The sequence below is a fragment of the Lepisosteus oculatus genome, chromosome 2 (genome assembly GCF_040954835.1).
Source record: "Lepisosteus oculatus isolate fLepOcu1 chromosome 2, fLepOcu1.hap2, whole genome shotgun sequence".
NCBI lineage: Eukaryota > Metazoa > Chordata > Actinopteri > Semionotiformes > Lepisosteidae > Lepisosteus > Lepisosteus oculatus.
In genome coordinates, this window is record NC_090697.1 from 38,343,708 (window position 1) to 38,371,154 (window position 27,447).

The 27,447-nt window shown below is 35.5% G+C and overlaps 1 protein-coding gene across 2 annotated transcripts in view; it reads right to left on the reverse strand.

Annotated features, from left to right (window-relative positions):
- Positions 1–5,684: 5,684 nt before the first annotated feature.
- Positions 5,685–27,447, reverse strand: part of vsnl1a (visinin-like 1a) — a 59,483-nt gene continuing 37,720 nt past the window's right edge. For both annotated transcript variants that reach the window (XM_015349354.2, XM_006625948.3), the window contains exons 3-4: positions 11,206–11,421; positions 5,685–7,735 (exon numbers count right to left, since the gene is read on the reverse strand). In XM_015349354.2, the coding sequence (XP_015204840.1) occupies positions 7,538–7,735; positions 11,206–11,421 (414 nt within the window). In that variant the 3' untranslated portion in view covers positions 5,685–7,537. The remainder of the gene's footprint in view (positions 7,736–11,205; positions 11,422–27,447) is intronic.

The following is a 27,447-nucleotide window of genomic DNA, read 5'->3' on the forward strand; positions in this document are numbered from 1 at the left end:
CATTTATGATTAACATTTATTAACTATTAACAAATGCTATTAACATTTACATTCATTATTTTCACAACAGGAGTTTACTTTTCTTTTGCTTGCACACTATAAGATATGCAGAACTGGAGAGTTTCAATTGACATAATGCTTAAGCTGATAGAAAGACAGGGTCTTTGTCAGCTTATTTTTATCACTCCCCAGACTGCATGGTATATTCTGTTTCTCAAACAATATTTTGGGCATATTCATTTGTTGGTTATGAACAATATATGCATTTGAGCAATGAAGTAAGAAGCAGACAGGCCGTGATATTGAACAATTTGCTAAGCTACTTTGTTCTTGCAACATACAGTCCTTGTAGAGAATACAAATGCCAGAAATTCATTGTAAGTCTTGTTTTTAATAACTCTATTCAGTCTTCAGTCAACAGATATCAATTCTATTATCAATTAGGTTTAAATATATATAATGAAATTATATATTAAATGTTCTTAAGTAATTTAAAAATATACAGATTTGTTATTGTAATGCATATGACTCATCATTCCCATTATAATAAGAATAAATGCATTGTACTATATATCCCAAAAAGCATATTTTTAATGTGTTAAAGTGTCAAGTCAGAGAGCGAATATTGTCCAAGTTAGCTGTTGAACTGCATGCTGTTACTTCAATATGTTTGATGAGATGAAAACCCAGGCAGAACTGAAGATCAAGTTCTGTTTGTGAATATGCCATATATGAGAGAGGAATTTGTTTCATTTCTTTCTGTAAACTCCCACATGGAGACTATATTAAGGGACGGTACACGTATATTCACCTACTTTATCCAGGAAATCGGTTGCCTGGTAAACTTAAGCTTACCCAGGAGATTTTTTTCCATTATATTCTTATATCCCTTTTTATATCCTAAGATTTTGGGGTCACTCTCTGTGCTTCCTCGGGTGGTTGCAGACCTCTGATTATTTCGTCCGCAGGTGACCACATTGTCAGAAGTCCTCAAAAAAAAAGTCCATTATTTTTTCATTGTTGGTCTGTTCAGGACCTCCTCTTTCTTCTTCTCCAGATGTTTGCATCAGAGCTAAATATGTTCATTATTCCATTAATGGCTACAAAACATTACATTGTTTCTTTACTCTTTGTCAAGAGTACTTGAATAAATTGCAATAGCATTTTTTGATGTTCTTAATGTTTATCGGTGTGCTCTGCCGTTAAAACTCTGTCTCCTTTAGACACCTGACGGTTAAAAAGCTCCCTGTGTGTACAACTGGTGAAGTGAACCATCCAGAAGAAATGAAATCTGTGAGCTGAGTGGAAGCAGGAAGCATAAATAATGATAAGAAGCAAATGAAATTTTGATTGAAGAGAAAAAAAACATCAAATCTAAATTGTCAAGTATGTTTAGTGTGGGAGATTATGCAACTAGGGAAGACATAATAAGTGGTCCACTGAAACTAAATTTGAAATTAGCATGTACAAAAAAGGCCTTTAATGGTATATTAGTGAGGCAGTGCACAATTCACAAAAGCAGCTTTGTGAATCTGTGGTAGCTCACTATTCTTTTGGCCACACCTAGTTTGTTAAATAGTGTGAAATAAGTCTAGATATCACTATTTAAATAATTTACACAGCAGTAGCCAGCACCATATAATTCAATGTATACAATTATGAACTTGGCAACACCAGCCTGATTTCAGTTCCTGAAAAAGATGGATTTTTGTTTTAATTAAAAATAGGTAAACCTCACTAAGGTCATCCCACTGCTTGGTCCTTATGTTTTTTTCTGCAGGTTCAGGATTTCACTCTTAATATTAATTATGGTTGGTTCTTTTTTCCTTCACTTTGCCTGCAGCTTGCTGTAGATGTTTTGGCCCACTGTGTTATTTGTAGCCATTGGCTGACAGAATTTGACCTTGTTTCTGAGCTCTGACATGCACTGCAGTGATGGGGAAAAATGAACTATATTTCATGATGCCTCATGAGTCAAGCGAAGCGAAATGATCAGAGGCAGTGGGGTAGAATTATCTTGAGTTCTTTAAGTCACGTGACCAGTCTACTTTAAAGTCAGTGAACTGGAGTAAGTAGTTATACTTAAAGTGAAGTCTACACACTCATATACAAAAGAATACAACACTTTTATTCTATATCTGGACAGCAACTCGAGATTCTGATAAACATGGATCAAACTGTAAAGAGGGAGATTAGAAATAATTGAAAAATGTTTAAACTTCACCTCAGCCAGTGTCTCTCTCTCATAGCATTGTTCATTGCATGCCTGAGGACATTATTTTTAACTCTGTAAGGAGATGCAAATGTTTTCTTTAATGACAATTTTCCTTAATGTGAGTAGTGTAACCTGTTTTATTGTTAAGGTTCATATAGAATTAAGTGACCTATTGCATAAAAAACAATAAATAACATTTTTTAAATTGTATAGAGTTTTCACAGTATTCCCTGACGATTGTGACGTGCACCAAAAAAGTAATTATAAACATAAAGCATATGTTTATCTTAAACATGACATAAGGTTTTGGTATAAGGTTCTATATGTGTACTTCAAATACAGATTAGTCTGTGATCTCCTTCTCTAATCTGCTATGTCTCCTCCCTGTGCCATTGTATTTTGGGCTTGGGGGTTGTGATGTACTGTACCGCCACTAAACACACACCACATCTTTTGCTTGTTTATCCCGCATCATAGTCTGTTTGCATTGTCAAATTCACTGCAGGTAACTTTAGACTGCCATGATTAAACTACACTAATGGCATAAATAAATCAGAAGATGTTTCAAACATTTCTTTTTCGAGAAGTAACATACTGTATATTGTTGTTTTGAGGTGTGGAAAGGTCTGGAACTGCGTAGGGAGGGATAGGTATTGCATCACATTTAGAGGTCAGGCTTGGTTAAGGTTTGGAAAATAGCTGAAAGCAAGAACTTGTCAATTACTTGTCTATTTGCATAATCTGAGTCAGAGTCATAATCACAGTATTATTTTAATTGTTCCACAGGTCTGCATTTGACTGGCAAAGCTGCAAGAGCAGAATGATATGGATTAAGATATTGGCTTTTCATAATTGTTTTAAAAGGCTTAAGACTGTATATACTGTATGGTATGGAGCATGAAAATACAGTAAAATGCCATGCATTTCAAATATGATGTCCTTTCAGGTTAAAAAAGTGTTTAATAATAACATTCTTAACAAAATACAAAACTATATATTGTGCATATAGAAATATATATATATTACAATTCTTAAATTTTTTAATATTTACCTCATGGGAAACAGTGTTCAAGTGTATTTTGTGCTAAAACAATGTAGAAAAAGAAGTTTTAAAACTGAGTGACATTTTACAAGTTGCATTTTAAATTTGTTAATATATTAATAAACCAATAAGTAAATATCAAGATTGTTGTAAGATTTGTAGTGTCTTACCTCTTTGAATTGCATTAGTACTAATTTCTACCTGTACAGAATACACATTTGAAATTGGGTATTTTAGATAAAATACAAAATTATATAATAGAATCCATTAATTCGATTACCATTTGATAGGTAATAATTGTGAAACCCTTTCAAAAGTTCATAGAAATTAAATTTATATTTAGGCAACAAGTAATAGTAGTTTTTAGTTCATTTGTTGTGCAATATGTTATGTATATGTAATATGAAACAACAAAAAGTTTTTAAAGTTTTTAAAATTTCAGATTTTAAAGGTTTTCTTTCCACAGCATCTAACCCCCGAATTAAAACATAATAGTGTGATTATTCTGTTTTAGAGTTGAGGAAGATTGTTTTTCTATAGGAAATTTAATTCCATTACCATGCAACTGCTCTATGTCAAGCTGAAAATCTGTTAATTCATCAGAGGCTGGTCAAACGCAGTGCCAGTACGTCATTTTAGGGTGGCTTTTTATTTAATCTTTATTAAGTGAAATTAAATTTTAAATATTTAGTGCCATTATCTGTGGTTATAATTCTCTGAACTAACTAACTCATGTCTGCTACACATTTGAAAGTTAATTTAAAATCAGCAAAGAAATAAAATGAAAGGCCTCATAATTTGCTGACCTTATGTCCACTATTTCAACCAATATCCTTTTTGCTTCAAGGAACAAAGAAAGATGCATGAGATATTTAAAATCTGACAGCATATTTTAGCTGCTTATTCAGATATTGAACTAGATATTCAGATATGTCACTAATGCCAATGTTGAAACAGGGCCTGAATTCTCTCCTTCTTTGTCATTCCCCCCACCCTGGTAATAATGAGCTTTGATAGGGACTGCCTCAGCTCTCTTAACAGTGACTTTCTACATGTCATGAATTAAGACCTAACAGGAATCTCTCACTCTGTTTGGTTCTCGTTGCTTCTTTAGTGCTTTGTGAATCAAATGCCTGAGGCTCCGTCCCATTCTGGGAATGGCAACACTTGACATAGACTGAATGTGATGAAGTGGAAGTGCCAGGATACTACAGGCTGCATCTCAGAAACCTGCACCTCCACAACATGTGCGTGTGCACGCACACACAAGTGCATAGCAGTAGATTGCTAGTTCCACAGTCATTTTCCAGAATAGCTTTCCGTCTTAGAGAGTGTTGAATGCCATATACAGTAGTTCAACTTTCTTTGATTTCAGAAAAATGTAGCACTTGCAAACTATTTGGTACAGTATGCTGTGAGTCTTAGGTCAAGTAACTTAATGAAGGGATGCTTAGAAAATTTACTTTTATGTTATAAATATATTGGACATTTGATTTTTGTAATTGTTTTTGGTAATTGACTTTGAATGGTTGTTTCTTATTTTGTATTTTCCACCTTGGGCAATTTTCTATAGACATTTTGTTGTCTGCATTGTGTTACTGATATAAACTGTATATACAGCAATATACAGCAATACAAATATTTTTTACTGTTGACTTAAAGGACCTGACTACTTGGAATAGAATATGAAATTTTGTCTTGTTTTTCACCTTCAATCAATCCAGTTGTATTCAAATTATAATCATGTTTCACCTGGTGGCTGAGAGGGAAATACTGAGTTAGGTCTCAGACTTTTAATAGTATAATCGAATACATGTGGGAAGATATACAGTAGCTTTATCTGGAAAGCCTCAGATATGTTCCTGGAACAACCTGCATTTGTATAAGATGCAAAACGAACATAAAGGGAAAATCCATCGGTAGGATTATGCCTTGATAACACAGGAAAGTAAATTGTCATGGCTATACATACCAATTTTAGTCCATAGTTTTGTGAAGACATGGGACCTAAAATAATCCATAACCACTTTCAAACTATGTCTAAAGTGGTGTATAGCTTTTAAAATAAAAAACTGAAATGTCTTTGTGGTTTCTTAGGCAATGTAACAGTCGCTTATTTTTATTTGTTTCTCTTTAGTGCTACATTTAAAAAAAACATGATTGTTATTTTAGGACTTTTTTGTACTATTACATGCATCCTATGATATGCTACAAACTATATAAATGTAATTTTAATTATGAGATAAGGCATATTCTATATTGCAGGGAACATGCAGTGTACATTCTCTAACATTAGGGATTTTATGACTTAAAATAGGTTTTCAATTTGAAAAGTTTTTCAATTATGAGGATCTCTTACATATCCTTCACACTTTTATTTTATTCTGTATGTCAAGATGTTCTTGCACTTCAATAAAAAATCAGAGCTTCAGAAAACAGCCCATAGATGTTTTATTTTAAACCACAACACAATGAATAGTGCAGCCATGTCATTTAGGGGCACAACACATGCTACAAAAATCTTTACATTTTAAATAGTTCTTGCTTGTTTGAATTTGGTATTTGATGATAATACACTTTAATATTCAATACAAACACTTACTGGGCAAATATATTATTGTAAAGTTTGAGTTAAACCAATAGGGATTCATTTCTCTTCAAAGCAAGGAAGCTAATGATTTTGTTTGTCTTAATTATGCAGTATCCTGAAACAAAGACTAACAAATGTCTCAATGATTATTCTCATCAGTATACATCTTGCCACATGAAAAAAGCTTAATGCTGTTTCATTACAGAAATGTAGTTTCTTAATTATAGGAGTGTGGTAATAACTTTATTATTGCAGCTTCATTAACAATTCTTCTTTACAATTATTTGCAGTTTATATTCTCAGTTGCACAGCCTCGGTCTTGTCCTGTATGCAGAATACTGCAACATTAAAAACATTGGGATTATATACAGTTTGCATGTTGAAGGGAGGAACAGGGGAATAAAAAAGTCCTACAAAAAGTTAATAACAATGCAGTACACTGGTATACCAAACACAAGACTAAAAGGGTTTCTTCTCATGGTAGCTGACTAAAGAACTGCATTTGTAAAGTTGTTTTGCTTGTTGTACTTTACACTCATTTGAAACTGAAAGAGACAGAGAGAGAGAAAACATTTTGCACCTTATAGAATGTTGCATTGCTCAGCCCCAAGGGATTTTATGTCAGTATGCTCCCTATTCGTAGGCAGGTGGAATGACTTTCTTTAAAAAAAAATGCAATGCCAAGCTTTTCACTAAAAATATTCTTTTTTGTTGATGCTTTTTTAATTGCTTGTCTTGGAGGGCGTCACATTTAGCTGGGAATTCAATACAAATTATGATGCACTTTTTGGGTATTTTTTAAAAGTATGCTTGGCCACAGACTGCTGGAGTTACAATGTTAAATATAGTCAAATAGTGATTATTTATTCCTCTTCAAGGTCTTCAAGGCTTGCAAGTAAGCAGATCTAAATAGATAGGTGCTACAAGAATTTCAGCAACACAGATACTATTACTTATAAGGAAACATGCTCCCACAGTTACTCAAATAATGGCTCAACGAATCACAAATATACATCCCATACACAATACTGTACGTTATTGAAGGACCTATGGCAATAGGATATTTGTTCCTATGTGCTTTTTACTGCATTTATTCCATAAGGCTTTGACTTGTTTTGATTCATAGGATGCAAATGAGGACAGATTTTAAGGCAGAACCTAAAGGCATGCACATAAACTACATTTATATTCACCAACAGTACAAGCACATGTGAGAGAAGCAGCCTGATGAATACTAGAATCCATCTCTTTGTCCGTCCAGTTTCTGATTTATAGATGGATACATAAGTTATTAGGAACAGTTACATTACCATGGGAATTTGGTTTTATTAATCTGATATATGAAACACACAGCTAGCATCAGTAAACATGTACAATAAATAGTAGCTTAATTCAACGCATCACATTACTGATGCACAAGCTCCAGTGGGATGAGACTGTATGGAAATTGCACACTTCACATTTGGCAGTTTAGTTTTTAAATAATATATTTTTATATTTCATATATTATATATACTGTATATATATTTAAAATTGTTTTAGCAAATGACATTCTCATGCACACAAGTGTTTCAAACACAAGAAGCGAGTCCATTGAAAGGTAGTCCAAGCATTTTTTTTTCGGTGGAAATAGCTGCAAACTGAATGGAACATTTAACTTTTGTGCAGTCCATAATGCTTTGACGCCACCTCATTTCTGAATGTCACATTGAAGGAGTAATACAATGGATGGATCACTCTTTGCAGCTTCTTTGAACTCATCCAGTGTGATCTGATCATCGTTGTTCTTATCCATCTTGCTGAAAATCTTGTCTACTCGCTGTTCAGGTGTGAGCCCATCCTCATTCATTTTCATCATAATGACGGTGCCTACCATTTTGTAAATAGCCTTTTTTGAATAAAAAAAGAGAACACATCAGATATCATTTCCATGTTATCACAGATTTGGAAAATGCAGTGGTTCTGAGCAGTGCATTACTCCCCCCCACACCCAAGACAAATCTGTAAATTTCTCTCTGGTATTATCATTTTGGTTCAGGGTTATTATACTTTCCTGCTGCTGCTTGAGAAATGTGTTTTTCTTTTATTGTGCCTGAGCTCTTAAATTCATAATCAGAGCCTTAATCAAACTAATTATATATTCAAATAGAACTCTTTAAGTGTTTTCAAGAGAAATATATAGGAATTGTCAAAAACTCTGATTTACCAAATAATGGCTTAAACTGTGTAAGTGACACAAGAGTCATAAATGTCCTCTATGACCAGTGTTTGAACCTTCTGATTTCAGCTCTGGTCATAAAACCTGATATGTTCTGTCTCGTGGACAGAATGTTTGTCTTAAAATCGAATATAAGAAACTGTGGAAAAGAATATCCCATCCCTGATTGTCATTGGTGGAAATGTGCAACTTTAATTATAAAAGGAAAAAACCTGAATTGCAAAAGTTTATCGAACGTTACAAATACAGAATAATTTCCCCTTTCCATTAGAAAGCTTTTTTGTAAATCAATGCTAATGTCTGATGCAATATTTGTTCTCAGAAATATTTTAGAAATCTTATTAATCTTAAGCAGTGTACAAGTATTCTGCCATTGTGAATCACAAGCCGATGAGCACAGTTATCCATGATGATTTTTTCCTGTAGCCTTATGCCACTATCAGGAAGAACAGAGACCTACAGTCAGGTTAAAAAAAGTAAGTACACCCTCTTTCAATTCAATTGTTTTACATATCAGGGCATTAATAACAATCGTCTGGTCCACACTAACTTCTATAATTGGACAAATCTAGCCTCAGATGACTGTCAACAGATAATATATTTCACTGTGTCATTATTTATTCAACAAAAGGTAATCCAAAATGCAGAAACCATGTGGGAGAAATTAAGTATACCTTTACTGGTATAAGGGTAAGGTAAGCCAGGTGCTGCTAACCAAATGCACTTGATTAGTTGATCATCAGGAAGTGTGACCACCTCTATAAAAGCAGAACGTTTGGCAGTTTGGTGGTCTGGAGCATTCAGGTGTGTGTTAACACCATGCCAAGGAGAAAAGACATCAGCATTGAACTCAGAGAAGCAATTGTTGCTGCTCATCAGTCTGAGAAGGGTTATAAGGCAATTTCCAAACAATTTAAAACCCATCATTCTACAGTAAGAAGGATTATTTATAAATGGAGAACATTCAAGACAGCTGCCAATCTTCTCAGGAGTGGGTGTCCCAGCAAATACATCCCAAGGTCAGAACGTATAATTCTCAGAGAAATCGCAAAGAACCCAAGACCTACATCTAGGGATCTACAGGCCTTGGTTAAAGTTCATGACAGTACGATCAGAAAAAGACTGAACAAGTATGGCCTTCATGGAAGGTTAGACAGGAGAAAGCTCCTTCTCTCCAAAAAGAACAGGACAGCACTGCTTAGGTTTGCAAAGTTGCATCTGGACAAACCACAAGATTTCTGGAACAATGTACTTTGGACAGATGAGACCAAAGTGGAGATGTTTGGTCATTATGCACAACGCCATGTTTGGCGAAAACCAAACACAGTGTATCACCACAAACACCTCATACCAACCGTCAAGCACGATGGTGGAGGGGTGATGATTTGGGCTTGTTTTGTAGCCACAGGACCTGGGCACCTTGCAGTCATCGAGTCGACCATTAACTCTTCTTTTATACAAAACTATTCTAGAGACAAATGGGAGGCCATTTGTCTGACAGCTAAAGCTTGGCCGAAATTGGGTCATGCAACAGGACAATGATCCCAAGCACACCAGCATATCTACAACTGAATGGCAAAAAAAGAAAAGAATAAAGGTGTTGGAATGGCTAAGCTAAAGTCCAGACCTCAGTCCCATTGAGATGCTGTGGCGGGACCTTGACAGAGCTGTGCATAAATGAAAGCCCTCAAACATCAATGAACTGAAGCAATGCTGTAAAGAAGAGTGGGCCGAAATTCCTCCAAAATAATGTGAGAGACTGATAAACTCATACAGAAAGCGATTAGTTCAAGTTATTGCTGCTAATGGTGGTTCTACAAGCTACTGAATCATGGGGTGTACTTCGTTTTTCACACATGGCGTCTGAATGTTGGCTTATTTTCTGTTAAATAAATAATGACATAGTGGAATCTGTTATGTGTTGTTTGTCACCTGAGATTAGATTTACCTAATTTTAGGATCTGGTAAGGACCAGATGATTTTTTGTTATGTCCTGATATATAAATTGATAGAATTGAAAGAGGGTGTATTTTCTTTTTCACATGATTGTAACAACTACTCTATCATGTGCTTGTAGGCTTGGCTTTCCATAAGCTATATAATAAACAGTATTAAGGCTTGTTTGCAAACCTGGTTATAATTGTTAAATTAAGACATCCCACTGATAAAGAGCAAAAGGTGCTTAGTACTCACTATACCATTCCTAAATATACTCTGATGTTGATGAATCATGGAATTAATATATATCAAGGTTTAAGCATAGCTGTACATTTTGCCCTAGGCATCTACCAACATCTCCAGTCTTGTGAAAGGGCTTTTGCAGTCATAAGTTGCACATATCAACTCATGTTTAAAAAAAGGCATGTCTTCAACATATCAATTTCTTTCTAGCACACAGGCATCCTATTTCTGACATGATTATCACAATTTGTTTTTAAAAATCGTTCTTCCCTCGCACTGCACATTTATTCAAAATGACAAAATGGAGAAATGTTACTGTGGTCTCATACAGTACTACACACTAAAAATTGCTTGCTGCAAAACTATTAAGGTGCTTGTTATATAAAAATGTAATATGCTTCCAAAATAGATGTCTAAAGCTTTGACCTACATCTACTACAGCAATAGGATGATGGAAAATATTTGGTCCTAACTATACACCATTATAAATAATCACATTAAGGGTTCTGTCATTTTAATTCACACAATAAATCAGGCAGATTCCACCTTGAATCCATGAGACCATATTTCAATTTTGCTAGATTTCGCTGGTAATCCTCTAATACACAGACCTAGTGAGGCAACCATATATGGGTATATACAAACCCATAAAAGAATTATGGGACACAGGTTGATTAATACCCCAATGTGGCATTGTTTTCTAATGAAAGTGTGATGTTTACCAGGTGTAACAAATGAGCATATAATGTAAACACCTGTATTTTATTTCTTTAACACACAACCTTTTTCAACATGCTGTAAAATGGTAACTTAAACCTGGGATGTAGCATCATTTGATTAGTAACAATCATCTATAACATAACAATGCACTCTGCAACTTCAGTGTCATGTAAACACAACAGGAAGAGCTAAAGTCTTATTCCTTCAAATTAACTACCATTTTTTTCTCAGTTTCTTACCTCTATAATCTCCAACATCTCCACTCGTGTGATTTTGCCATCACCATCCAAATCATACATGTTGAACGCCCAGTTCAACTTCTGCTCAAAGCTTCCCCGTGATGTGATAGACAGTGCACAGATGAACTCTCTGAAGTCGATGGTCCCATCACCGTTCTTATCAAAGGTCCTAAAGGCATGCTGGGCAAACTTTGAGGCATCGCCATATGGGAAAAACTGAAAAAATCAAGAGTAATATTACAACTTTAATTAACAAATTTAAATTTGTTTAAATTTTAATTATTTCATTTAAAAATAGAACAATGACATTCATCATCCTTATCATAGAAATCCATTTTGTTTATAGAAGCTTTTCACAGAACCCAATGAAACAGTAGTAAAACTACATTAAATGCTAAACTTTTGACAGAAAATAAAGTTTTAAGTGAGTTTAAAAAATGTTGACAGTTGGAGCCTCTCCATTGATTTTAGCCTATGAGGCTAAAGGTCCTTTTACTGCAGAAGAGAAATCTGTCAGCCATTATGTGAAGCATGGTTTTCAGTAGAGTAAGAAGGCCTGAATGAGCAGATCTCAGATTAATGGTTCTACTATATTCATGAAATATATACTTTATATCATATGTCCTATGTGAATCTAATACTGCTGTTGCTTGTTCAAAGAACCCTAACACGTTGGTTAGACAAGAAGTACCTTTTATAAATTTATGTTGACTATTTCCTAGAATATTATTTCCATATATTGGGTCCTCTAGTTTAGTCCTAATAGTTGTTAAACTATTGTATTGTTAAGTTGTTAAGGTAAAATCAAGGTTTCCAACTGGAGTCAAGGCTTTAATTGTCACAGACTCTGAAGTCACTAACTATGCAAAGCAATGTTGTAATCCTATGAGCTTAACCTCAGTCTTCGCGCAGTTTTACATAAGAATGTTTTGTCACTATCTAAATATTAAACAGGCACCATAGAAAGGCAGAAATCACAGAGATCAAGGTTGGCCTGCAAACTAACATAAGTGAATATTATGTTATCATAGCCAAGTCCACTGTGGTAAAAAATATGACCAAGAAACAAGAAGTAAATACCCAACAGTAAAGATCCCAGCACAAAGCCCTGTGGAACAGTCTATATAAGCAGGACAACATCAGATTTAAAACAGTCTATATTAACCTAACCATGAAGGGAAGTGCCAGTTTTCGTTTAATAATTTTGTGCTCCATGTGCTCCAGTAGGACATTGTGTTTGACAATATTTAATGCATTTAAGACCAGAAGGAGGAGAATATTAATTTGCCCAGAAGCAGACGTAATTTGCAACATTAACTTAAATCACTTTTTATTTTCTTTGTTCAAACCCCAACTAGAAAGGGTTATCAATCTCATTAGATGAGACTGTCATTGAGCTGCCACTGTCCATTCCTGAATTTCTGCTACAAAAGGTAAATTGGTTGCAGGACTTTAGTTGTAAAGCAATTGAGAGTTCAGGCCAGTTATTTTTAACACATGATTGATAGCGATAAAGATAATTGATGGAAAAGATGAAAAGTGTGTCTCAAACATTGGTTGAGCAAACAATATGTTAAGAAATTACACACAACATGCCATAAAATAACAAAAATAAAGTTATACCTGTACATAGCAAAAAGGTGCATTTATGGTACCGGGCACACATCTGATGCTCATAAAACTTTACTCCAGCCTTCAGCCTCGGCAAGCGAAATCCATTATTGAGTGGTCTGCATTGCGGATTTGTATTTTGTCTGACTGAATGCAGCTGAAATGATCCTTGCAGAGTAAATCTCATTGACTTTAACTTGTTCTGGCTCTTAGCATGGGCTTTACTGCAGACCTTTTTTTTCCATTTGCAAAATACAATGCTTTTTACAGACAGAAACTGCTTCCAATTTCACACACATTTATATGTGTAAAATATACAACATACCAACCTCTTTTAGGCAAACTGCGAACTTCATTAACAGCCATCTGAAGTCAAATACTGAACCCTGCTGCTTGCCTGCAGTGCTGGCTGTTTCATATATTGGTGGCAAGCTGCATTTTCTTTAGTTTTGGATATTCTAGGAAAATTCAAGCCAAAAATGACCACACAGCCTTCAAACTAAAGCTCCCATTCTTTTGTTTCATTTTTGGTCACTTGTGTTAGCATTTAATTTTGCATTTAAAATGTTTATTAGTTCAAAACTGGTATGTACAAGCACCTAAGAAATATAGAAATAATTCAGGTACATTTGTCAACTCAATAATAATGATTGTTCATACCTGTCATACTATACGTTTGTATCCACTATGCATTAAAGTATACAGATGATATAAACAAGTATTTTGAAACATTTTAAATTCTGATTTATTTAATATAAAAAGTCTTTATTTTCTGTGCTAAACTGTCTGAAGAGCAATGATATTATGTTTGGAAATGACAGAAGTGCTAAAATAAATCCTTACTGAACTAATACATTATTTGACTCTTTAATTAGTGAGACCTAATTAACATGTTAAACATATAAAAACATCAACCAAACAAATAACTAGTTATAAGAGTCCCACCCCAAAAAAAGAGCCTGTCAAGTGTTGTGAATATTGTTTCTGGAGAACAATTTTCTCTCTTCGTTTCTAGGTCAGGTTTTAATGATCTGCATCAGCTCATTATTATCTTAATTAGACCAGGATAACAAAAACTCCCATGTCTTCAGGAGGTGGGGCTTTAAAAAGCCTAGAAAATCAGAATCACACTTCAGGACCAGAATAAAAGATTACAGCTTTAAAGCATTACATGAAACTGAGTTTCTAATATACAAAAAATAGTTGGTAAGAACGATTGTAAGATTCCTGTGCAACAGCATGGAGAGCAGACCGATGTGGATCACAGTAATTAATGTTAACAGTGCTCTGACAACACCAAAGCCAGAGGAGGCCTAAATCCCTGAAACCGACATCGACTCCAAGGTCAATGCCATTTTGGAATATAAGAATTCCTATTGAAGGAGCACTCACATGGCAGTTTCGGACAAGCTACAGCAGATGCAGAATCAGCCGTGCAATAAGAGACCATATGCCTCCTAATCTCTAGCTTGTGTCAGAGTGACACAATAACCCTAGCAACATTCTGAACATTGCTTGATGCTTCAACATTGCAACGCATTTTACATCAGACAGCCTGAAAAATCCCTAAGAAGTCAAGAAACACATTAATGAGGTGCTATGCTTTCAATACAGCAGCTTTTGTAGTTTGTACTGAAGAGAACTCAGACCTTTGATCAACAGGATTAAAGTTTAATTTTAATTATCCTTGAAGCTCTAGGAGTTTTTTTCTACCAGCTACCTTCACATCAAAGTCTTCTGGCATTCTGAACAATCTTTAGGATTACTGTATGAAACCATCTTAAGAGTGAAGACATCAGCTAGTATAACTTGCAGAGTGAAAAACTTTCCCCTAATTTGTTATATTAGTAAAAACAGTATAAAGATGCATTGACAAGTAACTATGTGCCAAAAAGTAATTGATGTTTGACGCTGAACTAATTAGAGTGATTATATGCTTCAAAACAGCTGGTGTGTCAAGAGGGTGTGTAGGGCAATGACTGTGGACCTGCAGCCTAAAAAATATGAAAACATATTTTTCTTTTTTTTTTATTGAAGTGATTTTTACATATCAATGTGTGAAATAAAAAAACAAGTGTTGTTTGAAGAGCTTACAAAATTATTATTTTTCACAATGTACATGTAGGAGGTATTTATTTGAGTTTTCTTAATAAAATATTCTTGACTTGGAGTGGGCACCCTGCCTATTTTTCCCAGAGGAAAAAAAGGACATGAAATTAACTAGTTAACCAATCAGTAACTGATATGCAAATATTGTCCATTGCAACTTCCTCCATGATGAGGACATAATATATAATTCCATTATATACAGGGAATATATAATTTCCTGTAAGACAGGGTGTTTTATTATCTCTAATGAATCATGAAAGAAATGTAAACAATTAAAAGTCAGGTAAACTTCCACTTTGAATTCCCTTTTTAGTGAAGCAGAAGAGCCAAGTTATTTTAGCTCAGTGTGCTCATTTCTCCATTCAGGATTAATGGACAAACCACATGGACTGTTTTCTCATCTGGAAAACAAGGCTGTTTCAAAACTGATTACTACAACCATCCTAGCTGAAAAACAGTGTTGACAGGTTTACTGCAAAGAGTTCCTTCCTTAGGTTTAATAGTTTTTCTTAGCTTTTCATGTATACTCCCTTACAAAACAAACACATACAGTATAACAAAAGTAAGAAGAAAGGTGAGTCCAGTAACATGAACACGACACAATTAGGAACTAGGGAACATGGCACCTTTTAGAATAAAGTGCTCCAGCCCTTTTTTAATCTTCCAATATTCCTTTCTCTTTAAGATGCAGATAATAAAGAGAGAAATTAAGCAATAGTTTGTTTTGCTGGCTGTCATATCCTGAGTCTGAAAGATTTAATTCAAAAATGAATATTTGTATCCATTAACATGGGACCCTGAGATAATCTTAAAGCTGTGAGGAGAAGGTTGTAGCCTACTGAAGTAATCCAAAGGGTCAAAGCATCACAATATGAACAATTCCAAGGAGTCTGTCATGAAAAAAGGCTTGCATATAAGATAGCACATTGCTCAGTCATCTTATAATTACTGGAGTGCATTATGAGGAAATTACACGGAAGATACTGCACAAGAAGAAACACCAGAGTGAAGACACGAAGTAAAGAACAAAATGTACATGCAATTCAATGTGTAAAGTCAGGTCAGAGACAGGACATCACCTTAAGAAGAGACAGTGGGGGGACGCACAGGAAACATGCTGGAAAGATGTGAAAATGAAGAAACCCTGGGATGCTATTGTAACGCTTAAGGCCGACAGGCACTGTGTAAGAGCCAGCGTACCAGAGCAGGTGATGTCACCGCCCTTCCCTGTGATAGCAGGACTACAGCTACTGGGCTGTAGGGAGATCTCTCTTTAGCTCACGGGGCTGGGTCGCTGCAGAGAGACGCGGGAGTCCCGGGTTCGAGCCTCAGTCGGGATGGGGCCGACCTTATGCGGCAAGGGCGCCTGCCTGAGCCCCCGTTGCGTTACACTATTATAGCAATGCAAAATTGTATTTTAGTCAAAGTTTGAAGTTGGTCTAAATGTAGTGATTGAAGTACCAAAATGACAGTCTTACTTGTCACTGCTCCACTGGGACATGAAAACAAATGTGAAGCCGCAAAAACACACTGGGTGACTCTTAAATGAAAAAAAAACATGATTGTTCCAGCCAAAGAGCAAAGTGTTCCCTTGATTTACACAACATCTCAATTCATATTCTTGAAGCTGTCACAGTTTATGAGCCAGCACAGCAGGACAAACGTGCTCACTCTTGCATCAGGTACTCAGAATTCAAAATGCACTGGTAGCAAAAACCAAAGAAAACTGAAACTGGAGAATGCATGCTGGTTTCAGAACATAAAAGAAGAGTAATCAACTGATAATTGGGTACAGGACCTTTAAAACTACAGCTGCCAGTGACAAACTGATGTATTAGCAGTGAAGGGAGAGTATACAAGCTCTTCATTTTTGAAGAGGCCAAATTATCATGCTTAACAGACATTAAATGTGATCAAATAGGAACTCCCTGTGTGTAAATGCTTTTAAATACACAAATGAAAACTGACTTTCTTATGGAAGTAGCCATATGCCCCATATGGTCATACAGACCAATCTATTTGAGGCAAAGGAAGTACAGTATAATTAATCAAGTAGTACTGCTGTTGAGAGTTAGGCTCCAAATGTTTCTCAGGGTACATCTGTGCTCTTATAAAACACTTCACATAAAATAAAAAATCTAGGTCAACATCACTTTTAAAGATTGAAGAATAAGATATTCTGAAGTTCTTCTGCAATTGTGCATTCCATTAAAATCTTTGAAATTTGATAGTACACTCATAAAATTAACCTTTGTGTTTGTGTCGTAAATAGTATTTTTGGTACATCAGGTAAAATCTCGGATTTTACTGAGCTATTGCCAATCTAGAAAATCTTTTTAAGATTTGGAAATCAACTATGCTTATTAACATTACATGGTAAATACTGTACACTACAAAGTTCAAACAGGATAGAAAATGCAGACTGGTTTTAAAAAAACTGGATTTCTTTCAGAAAATGTTACTTTTCAGTTCAGTAAAATAGTCTAACTTTCTGTTAAGTACCGAAGAATTGGATTGAGATGGATTTATTGGTGCTGATATGTCACTGAGTTCATTTATTTTGTTTTTCTTGTCTCTCCTACACTGCCAGCCAGCCAGCTTTGCTGTTTTGAGCCCCTTTGGAACCTTAAATTGTTCCCTTTCTGGGAAAGAGTGCACTCCTTCCACTTCAAGTCTTACCTGTTCTCCCCTCTCATATATTACTCTTGATACTGAATTGATACTTAGATTACAGAATCTGTATATTAGTATTTAATAGCTAACTTATTTTTTTTCCAATAAAAGAAAAATAAACAAAAACATAACAGATAAACTGTAGGACAATCAGACATAGGCCCTAGTAAAAAGTTTAAATTAAAATCTGAGTTTTGAGATTAAATTTGAATAGTATCAAAGAGTTTGTCTCTCGAAGAGATGGAGAAAGGGCATTCCATAACAATGGAGCAGCGACAGAAAAAGTATGGCATATTCACAATGACTCTTGTGACACCAGCTATCTTTCATCTTATATTCTTTCTCTTCATTTATCACCAAATCTTGCTCCTTAATCTTCTCTTAATCTTAAACTGTTCCTCATTTTCTCCCTTCTCTAACGCTCTCAGCTTATCCTGTTTGGCTAGGGTGTTTTTCCATAATAAACTCTAGTTTTCCTTGACACCACAGACATGTGTTATTATTCTTTCCTTCTCTTTCAGAGATCATCCATCCGTTCATCCATATCCAACTCTTAAGACATGGGGTGTACTTGTTAATCAACCTGTGCTATTTAGACTTCTACTCTCTTGTTTATTGGAAGAAGATGCCGCCTTCTCAGATATGGACATGATCTCTTTATGTGCCATTGGAGAGCAAGAAAGATTGTGAACTAGTAAATTGCAAAAAAAAAATCTTTCATCTTTACATGACTGTAAAGAACTTCATGCTGTCTTATACAGTGCCACAACTAAACTCATACTGAGCAATTTCAGGGTGCAGAATATAGGAGCTGCACTTTGTATATCTTAATGAGACACATGCTAAACTGTATCTTTCTGTAGCCACAGCATTCTTATCAATACATATAGCATCAGCATAGTTTTCACTTTTTGTTACTTTAAAGCTTGCAGTCATGACACTCTGAAGCAGCAATTAACATCTGTTATAAACACCACCTACTCTAGACAAAGTAAGAAAAATAGATAACGAATATGAAAGAACAACAGAAAAGTCATGTTTGCATAACTATGCCAACCCTTTGCTGTAGTAAACATGAATTCATTTATGTACCTCGTGTATTGAATCCGTGTGTGTGCATCGCTGATCGATTGATTTTCTAATAACCATAATGAATCACCTCGTGATTACTGCTACAATTAATAAATTGCCCCAGTAAATTCACAAAACTCCTACACTGTGTAACAGTTAGACAAAATCCAATACACGATTTATTAAACACTGGCAATTTATGGGTAAATAGTACAACTGGGCTTTGCTGCAATAATCTACAATAAAAAAAAAATCATCCGACCAGGCTTGAGAATGTACTCAGTACAGATGGGAAAAACTAATCAGTGGCTGTAAGGTGGTGAGTGATGCATGAAGCACATCCAAGGACCCTCCAGTCACAACTAAATTCACCTTCTTTTAAGTGGAGCATGAAAGCCTTCACAATCAGTGCACAGGCTGCCACTTCACCCCTTCCTTCACTTGAGACTGAGACATTTTTGCTGTGTGCACATTTTCTACAGTCACAGTTTTAATGGAAGTCATTTAACAAAGTCAGTGCCATAATGACAGAAAAGCATTTCTTTCTTTTTTACGGTCCAGACATTTTCCCAGATTTTCTGTAGTACCGCACAGCAGGTAGAAAAACATATAACTAAATAACAAATTTGCTAAAGTAACTGTACTTTGTCTTCACTGATTGGCTCTTTATATGGAATTTAAAAAAATAATAATAATTTGCTTATGCCGCTGAAAACAATCCTATCGGCCAAAATTTGATGGTCTGCTGTAGCTGAAATGTTGGAGAGACAAAAGATATGAAGATTAATGTATTTAATTTAGTCTTATACATTAGTTATTTGAGACTTTATGTATTTAGACAGGGTGCATCGTGGTGCATTGGTTAGCATTGCTGCCTCGCAGTGCTGCGGTCCTGGATTTAATTCCTGAGGTACTTTCTGCATGGTGTTTGTATGTTCTCCCAGTGTTTGCATGGGTTCCCTCTGGGTGGTCCAGTTTCCTCCCACAGATCAAAGACTGTTTGGTTAATTGGCTTCTGGTAAAATTGGCCCTGGTGTGAGTACATGCATGTGTCTGCGTCTCTGCCATGGATTGGCATCACATCTAGGGTGTATCCTGCCTTGCACACATTGTTAGCTGGGATAGGCACCATCTTCCCTGCAACACTGAATTACATTAAGTGGTAAGAAAATACATATGTGGGTGAAGTAGTTCAGGTGGGTAGCTGCGTCAGCATGCATAGGCTGCAAAGGAACAAGTAATAAGTTTATTCCATGCTGAAAAGAGAAGGAAGAAAGGAATGTGTAAGCTTACACAGCCGAAATGTTGTGTTGTCTTTCTTCCTTCTCTTTTCAGCATGGAATAAACCTATTACTTGTTCCTTTACATATACGGATGTATATTATTTATAAATATTTTAGTAATAGTTACAAGTTCAAATATTATCAATAAATAATTTTATAATATGAAAACATAAATACAATAAGGGTATAGAGATCCAGGGTGCATCCTGTTCCTGTCTGGGATAGCTCTGGCTCTCCGGTGAACCTGTATTGAATAAAGCAGTAAGAAAATGGATGGATGTATTTAGACACCTCAAATAAAAAATGGTAGAATAATTAGCTGCAAATTATTCTGTGACTGGGTCTTGTTGCACTTTAAACTTGCTATTTCGTGGGATACATATTGAAGATATCACAAACAGAATAAGTTTGTGATCAAAATATTTTCAGAAGTGATTTGAAACTGTTCACTAACATCCACAATTTTCTTGGAAAAAGGATTTATGCAGTCAGCAGCATAGCAACTGAATTTAGCAAACTCAGTACCTTTCACAGTTGAGCCCTGGGCTCTATCTGTAACCCTTGATCACAGGAGTGCTGGAAACAGGAAGTAATATAAGGTAACTGTAAATGGTCAGCTAGAGTGAGAGCATACAAGGCTTTATAGCTTAAAGCAATTTATGCCACTTAAACTACTGTATATATATAAAATATGAATTATAAAATCTGAATAATTATTGCAAAAAATAAAAGTTAATTTTCCTCAGTTTTAATTTGGATAAGTGGCACTTTAAATAAAAGAAGGGAGTGGACTCATTACTTAGGTGGAACACAAAGTAACACTTCATTTGGATTTTGCTGCATAATGGCTTAAGAAGTTATGAAGTGATTATGAAGCCATTATACAGCACCATTCAAATAAAGCATTACCAAATTGAATGGCACACAATGCTTGATATAGGATAACCAACTGAGAAGAGTATTTGGTATTCAAAAGGTAATGTAGCACCCACCTGCTAATTAAAAATTGTAAACTATTTCATATTTGATTATTTGTTTATTCCTTAATTTCCAGGAAAGTTTTAAGTGTGATCCGCATGTCCAGTGAAGCTTTCATTTAATATAATTTCTCTGTTATATGTGGATCTCTGAACTTTCATTTTTAAAAAGATTTCTCAGACTGAAATTTAGCTGAAGCAGTTTTCAAGATAAGAGCTAGATGAGATATTAAATGATGTGATATCATATCCTGGTAACTGCCTAATATCAATGGTTAGGAAACAAAAGTGAAATCAAAAGTAACGTTTCTTTTTGTCATCACATTCTATAATCAAATTGATTCACATGCATCTCCATGATTCAAAAGTTCAAAGCCAGTGGCTACAGAAGCCAAAACGCATGATCGAAATACATAACGATTCATTTTAGTAACACGTCAAATGGGAAAAATGGCATTCTTTAGTGTCACCATTAGATTGAAATACTAGAAGTATTTTTCATTTTGTGGACAATGACAATTACAGTACTTATAGTGAAACATACATTTAAAAAAATAAAAAAATGCACTATTTTATAACCAAAAAGAAAGCTTGCCAGAGCAAATTATGTATGTCTGACAATCTCCAATCCTTAACTTTTAATATTTGTCAAAGGAAGCTTACAAATATGAATTCTAACAAATTTTCCTTGTTAGTATTGTTATCATGGAAACTTCCTTATGTGACTGTGTACATGAATATTGTTACTGTCACACCCAGAGCTTTGTGAATTAACAACAGGATTCAAATGGAAAGAACTCTCACAACAATGCCAAGCCCTTCAGCTACAATGTTTATAGAACTAGAACATAATGCCTTTGCTGGACAGTTGCCACACCCGTTTCATCTTATGCAATGTTTTTTTTTCTGACATCTCTTCACATAGCCCTACAAATATTCCAGTCTGTACTTAACAGGGCAAAACAAGCTGTTAATCCTAAAGTTAACATCTTCTGAATAAGTGCCTTATTTTTTCCACAAACTGCCTGTCAAGCTCACTTAACAAATCGGTAAGTAAACAAATACAAAGTTTTCTTGTTGTTTCATGGCCATTGTGATTTTTATATCATAGGGGTTTGGGCCATACACAGAGATAATAAATCATATTGTAAATGCACATTAATAAACCTCATTCTACGTTTACATAATGTATCAATTTCATATAATTATAGCACAAACATATGACAAGAAGAAGAAATAACACATGAAAGTGTTAAGCTAAATCAAATTTGATCAGTGAAAATCAAAATACAGAACTATAAGTAAAATAAAACTCCATTTTAATTGATGTATTTAAATATAGTTTATTTTCAAGTACCAGTATTTAATGTTGTAACTTCCCATGTATACAGACACATTCCATATTGCATGTTATTACAATATGCTATATGAAATTCTAGTAAGCCTTTTATGTACGTTACTTTTGCCAGAAACATAAAATTAAATTTACAAATACTTTGTAATTGCAAAAACAGAGGTATCAGGTGAAAATGTAACATTGCAAACAATTAAATACAAAAAGTAACTTATGTGTTACAACTGCAACAAACACACAAAGCTAATTATCAGAAAAATATTTAAATCTTTTTAGTAGAATATACACATAAATACCATTGAACAGATATGATAAAGCTAATCAAATTATGCTAATTAATATTTGCTATCAAAAGGGCTGAAAAATCGATATACTGTGAAAGCCACAGGCTAGTAACAAGTGTGGCCATTGATGGAAACGATACAAGCTGTAAATCTGCACTAAATGCAACAAGTTGCAGATTCTGTTGTCTTAGACTCTGTCCCATTCATCAAGAATCTGGACAAGTGTGTGCCTGTTCACAGATCTCTGAATTCTAAAGTAACATCTATTCAATTGGGTTCATGTCTGATAAGTAGGATAACAGCCATTTTTATATAAGAAGCACAAGGACATACAGTACAATGTCCTGCTGGAATGTTGTCACATTAGGACAAGTCCATAGGAAAGGCAACAAGTGAAGTCCCAGAATGGCTGTACTGTCAGGTTGCCATCAGTCATGATAAGTTCAGTAATGACTAGATGCTCCTGTCCAGACCATCACACTTGGACCTTCCTTTCTGTCAATTAACATCTTTCTACACTCACTTGCATCCATCAGTGTGGTCTAAACAAAACCTGATTGATGCTAACTTGAGTCTACTGCTGACATCCAACTGAGGAGAAAATACCATTGGCATGAAAGCATTGTCTTCTTGATATGAAGTGTATATTTGGTTGACATTCTTCAGGCCATTCACTTAGTGTTTGTGCAACCATCAAAGTCTCTGACAGTCAAGGACAATCATTTAGTCCAAAATATGCCAAAAACATTAATCAATGTCTTAAATATCTTTATAATTTATTTATCTAAGAAACATACATGCCTAGAGAGATATGTTTCTGTTTATACCCATTATATATCTCAATTGTTCTAAAGTAAACTACTGTATAATCTAATTTCTTTATTAACTTGGTAATATTTTATACTTAACAGCTAAGGCTTAATTTTTTATTCTTTGCAAAATGCACTTCTGCTGTTTCAGTAAAATTCTAAATTCTAGACAAAAAAAGCATTAAGAACAACAAATCTAAATCATGGAAAATATTTTATCCATTGACTTTAATTTTATAACACACATAGCTGTTTATTCTGCAACAGAAAACAGATGACATTACCCGCTTGAGGAAATACACTTTGTGTAATAATCTTGTTTGTTTTTTCAATACAAACGACATTTAGTATTACAATTCTAGGAATGTAAACAAGATAACATGATCTACTGTGTAGCTCTTGGACTACAGAAACAAAAGGTCATTATTCCTTTAATTAAAAAAGAGCCAAACTACCATGAGGGACAGAATTCAAATTATAGCTGTAGCAGGCAAGCCAACAGTGGTTTACCTGTTAGTAGCAAATAGTACAAGCAAATTCAACTAATGCTTAATTTGAACTGCACCTGATGTTTTGGTCTCAGAAATTCATTAGCCATTTTTAGAAGTTTGTTCTACTCTCTACTTAAACCACGTAAAATATAAATTTGTCATAAACATATTTTTAATTGCAGCAAAATAATTGGTTTTATGTGTTTTGTAGGGGAAAGTGGAAGTAAAATTTGCATACAATATTGATAGTGAATTTTAATTTTAGAATATTTTAATCTGTCAGATGTGTTGGAAATCGTTATTTTAAAACAGACAGAAAGATGGTTGTAAACTGGCAGAACTACAATATCGGGTATTCAAGGGAAGTAGATGTTTGATCTGAAGCACAATGGAGTTGACTGAATAGTCTGGAAGAGATTTGAAACAATTCATTTTGATCAGGATTCACATATCTACTTTTTCTTCCATAACATGAGCTTCTTAAGTATTTTGTTCTATAAATTGCCTTGAAATGCGGCACACATTTCAGAAGAACTACATTGCTCCAGTACTATGAACATTAACATACAATACATACACTTCTTCATAATCAGAAGAAGGTTAATTTTAGATTGTCTAAATAGAGACACTTTTCCTAAAGTGAATGGATTGGGAATGAAGTGAACAACATGTTAATTCAACTCTAAAATGAACATCATACTGATTTAAAGAATCAACAGTCTTAATTAATTAAACATTTCTACTTCCACAATATTGTGTCGCCACCAACTAATTAAAACACAAATGGTATTCAGTAAATTTGAAAATCCTCCAAAATCATCTATAATGTCACACTATCATAAAAATCAGATTGCTTTCAAGTTTTATTTTTACATTTTGCTAATTGGTGAATACTCACAAGGTTTCAAGAAAAACAATCCTTTGGCTGAAGTTAAATACTTTTCAATACTTTCTACACAAGTCAAACCCTTCAATAACACATTCTATTTTTCATTTAGTTTTCCAGCCTTCTATGACTACTAGACAAAAAAATGTTTTGAACTGAACAACAGCAATAATGACAGTGAATGCAATGCCACAAAACTGTCTTGAACATAAACAACAAAACACATTTTCTGTCTGTTGCATAAATAATTCATGTTTAGTGAAACAAAACCTAAAAAAGTAACTTGTGCTGAACAAGCTGAAAACTGAACCTGCAGCTCAGATTACAAATAAAAGCAAGAAGTCCAGCATTTCACTACATAAATTCTGAGAATACAGTACTTTATTACAGAGCTATGTATCTATGAAACAGATACTCATCGGTATATCACATAACCCTTCGTGCACAAAAATAAACAGATAAATAGAAGAAAATATTATTACATTATACTGTATGACTGCATGATTATGTAAACCATTAGTACAGGATTATTCAGTTCATTAGAACTTTTTTGGCATGACCTGTCATCATTTCAAGTAGCAGAGTAATGTATACTGTGAAGCAGGAAAAACACAATGATCTTGGTTTTTAGGGAAATCACTCAATAAATCCTGGGGCCACTTTTATATAAATCTGAAATAATAAATAATTAGTGAATGTTGAGTTAAAGGATTTTGTCAGTGTTGTTCGCAAATCAGTGACAGCCATGCAACATGCACAATACTGTACTATTTAATGAAATATCATTCAGTGTTAGAATGACTTACTGCACATGTCCTGTACATATCCCAGCCCTATAACAACAATGGATTATGTAGGTCTATAATAATAATTATAATAATAATTGCTTACATTTATATAGCGCTTTTCTGGACACTCCACTCAAAGCACTTTACAGGTAATGGGGACTCCCCTCCACCACCACCAATGTGCAGCACCCACCTGGATGATGCGACAGCAGCCATAGTGCGCCAGAATCCTCCCCACACATCAGCTATCAGTGGGGAGGAGAGCAGAGTAATGAAGCCAATTCACAGATGGGGATTATTAGGAGGCAATGACTGGTAAGGACCGATGGGAAATTTGGCCAGGATGCCAGGGTTACACCCCTACTCTTTACAAGAAACGCTCTGGGATTTTTAATGACCTCAGAGAGTCAGGACCTCGGTTTTACGTCTCATCCGAAGGACGGCGCCTGTTTACAGCATAGTGTCCCCATCACTATACTGGGGCATTAGGACCCACATGGGGTGAGCACCCCCTGCTGGCCCCCTGCTGGCCCCACTTATACCTCTTAGATTTTCCCGGCAACCTTAGATTTTCCCAGGAGGTCTGCCAGTCATCTGGCAACAACATCAACAAGATCCCACAAGTGATGCTACAGAAAAAAAGCCAGGCATGTAGGATGGTTTTAATGTCCATCCAGCAAATACTGGATAATCTGCTATACCATACAGTATATGTTACACTGCACCACCTGCCTGGAAGGTGGGGGCCAGCCAGGAGCTGTTATGGACCCAAGTATAAGAGTGTTTCAGTTCAAGGGGAGTGGCCGATACACTGCAGCGTGGACTCCGCTTCACACAGGAAAAATTCAAGCAGAAAAGGTAGAAGCAGGTAGAAGCAGAGTCCAGGGGTTATACCCTGGCAGTAGGCAGGCTGGTACACTACAGCACTAACAGTCTGGGACTGCTTTGTTCCCAGCAGCGGGGCTCATAGGAGAGAGGATGCCCAGGATATCAAGCAGACAGACAGGCTGGCCGAGATATAGGCAGATGAGCTGGAGATGTAATGAAGGGATAACAGGTGCAGGAGTGTAGACTGGGAAGGAGGGTCTGCATCTGAAGCTGTACTGGTCAGGGAGCACGTCACTGGGGCAGTCAATCCAGAAGTGTGAAAGATAGCAGGCTTAGCAAAGTGCAAGCTCTTCAGGTGGGATCTCATCCAGAGACTGAACTGCGTCATTAAGGCAGACTGGGTAGGCGCACCAAGGACTGGGCTAAGCAGTAGATTGAAATCAGCACAGTCTTTTAGGTGAGAAAGGAGTGAACCACCTGTGCTTTTTTTTCAGAATGCCCTGCACGGCTCAGGGGACCAACACTGTGGCCAGACAAGGCGAATGTCGTCAGGGCGGGAAGCCTGAAGTGTGCCAGGAATCGGGCTGAGCGGCAAGCCCACTGAGCGACTGAATCGGTGAAGGGCCCTGGACACACTGCCAACTCAGCAGTCTGGAGCATCTCTAGAAACAGTCCGGGCATGTAGGGATACGGGAAAACAGGAACAGAAAGGAATTTGCTGGGAAACACCGGTTGGAAGTTTAGAGGTTAAATCACTGAGGAGAACCTGAACAGGGTTTAAATGTCCTGCAGCAACTTAAGCTAAGGGTGGAGGTATGGCCCACAGCAAGTACGGCTGCAACATGCCCTAGAATGATGTGGAGTGTTGGTGACCCTCCTCGTCTTGGTGTCCCACTTGCCAGAATGGAAAGACAGCACCTTTACAATTGGTTGCAATTAACCAGAGCTACTGTACAGAAAATGCTTTAAAATGAACTCAAAACATGCCAATAATCCAACAGATCAGAGATGTCTAGTAAGCTATAGTTTCTGAATCTGAAATATTTATCATACACAGATTTCCTCACCAACATCAGCT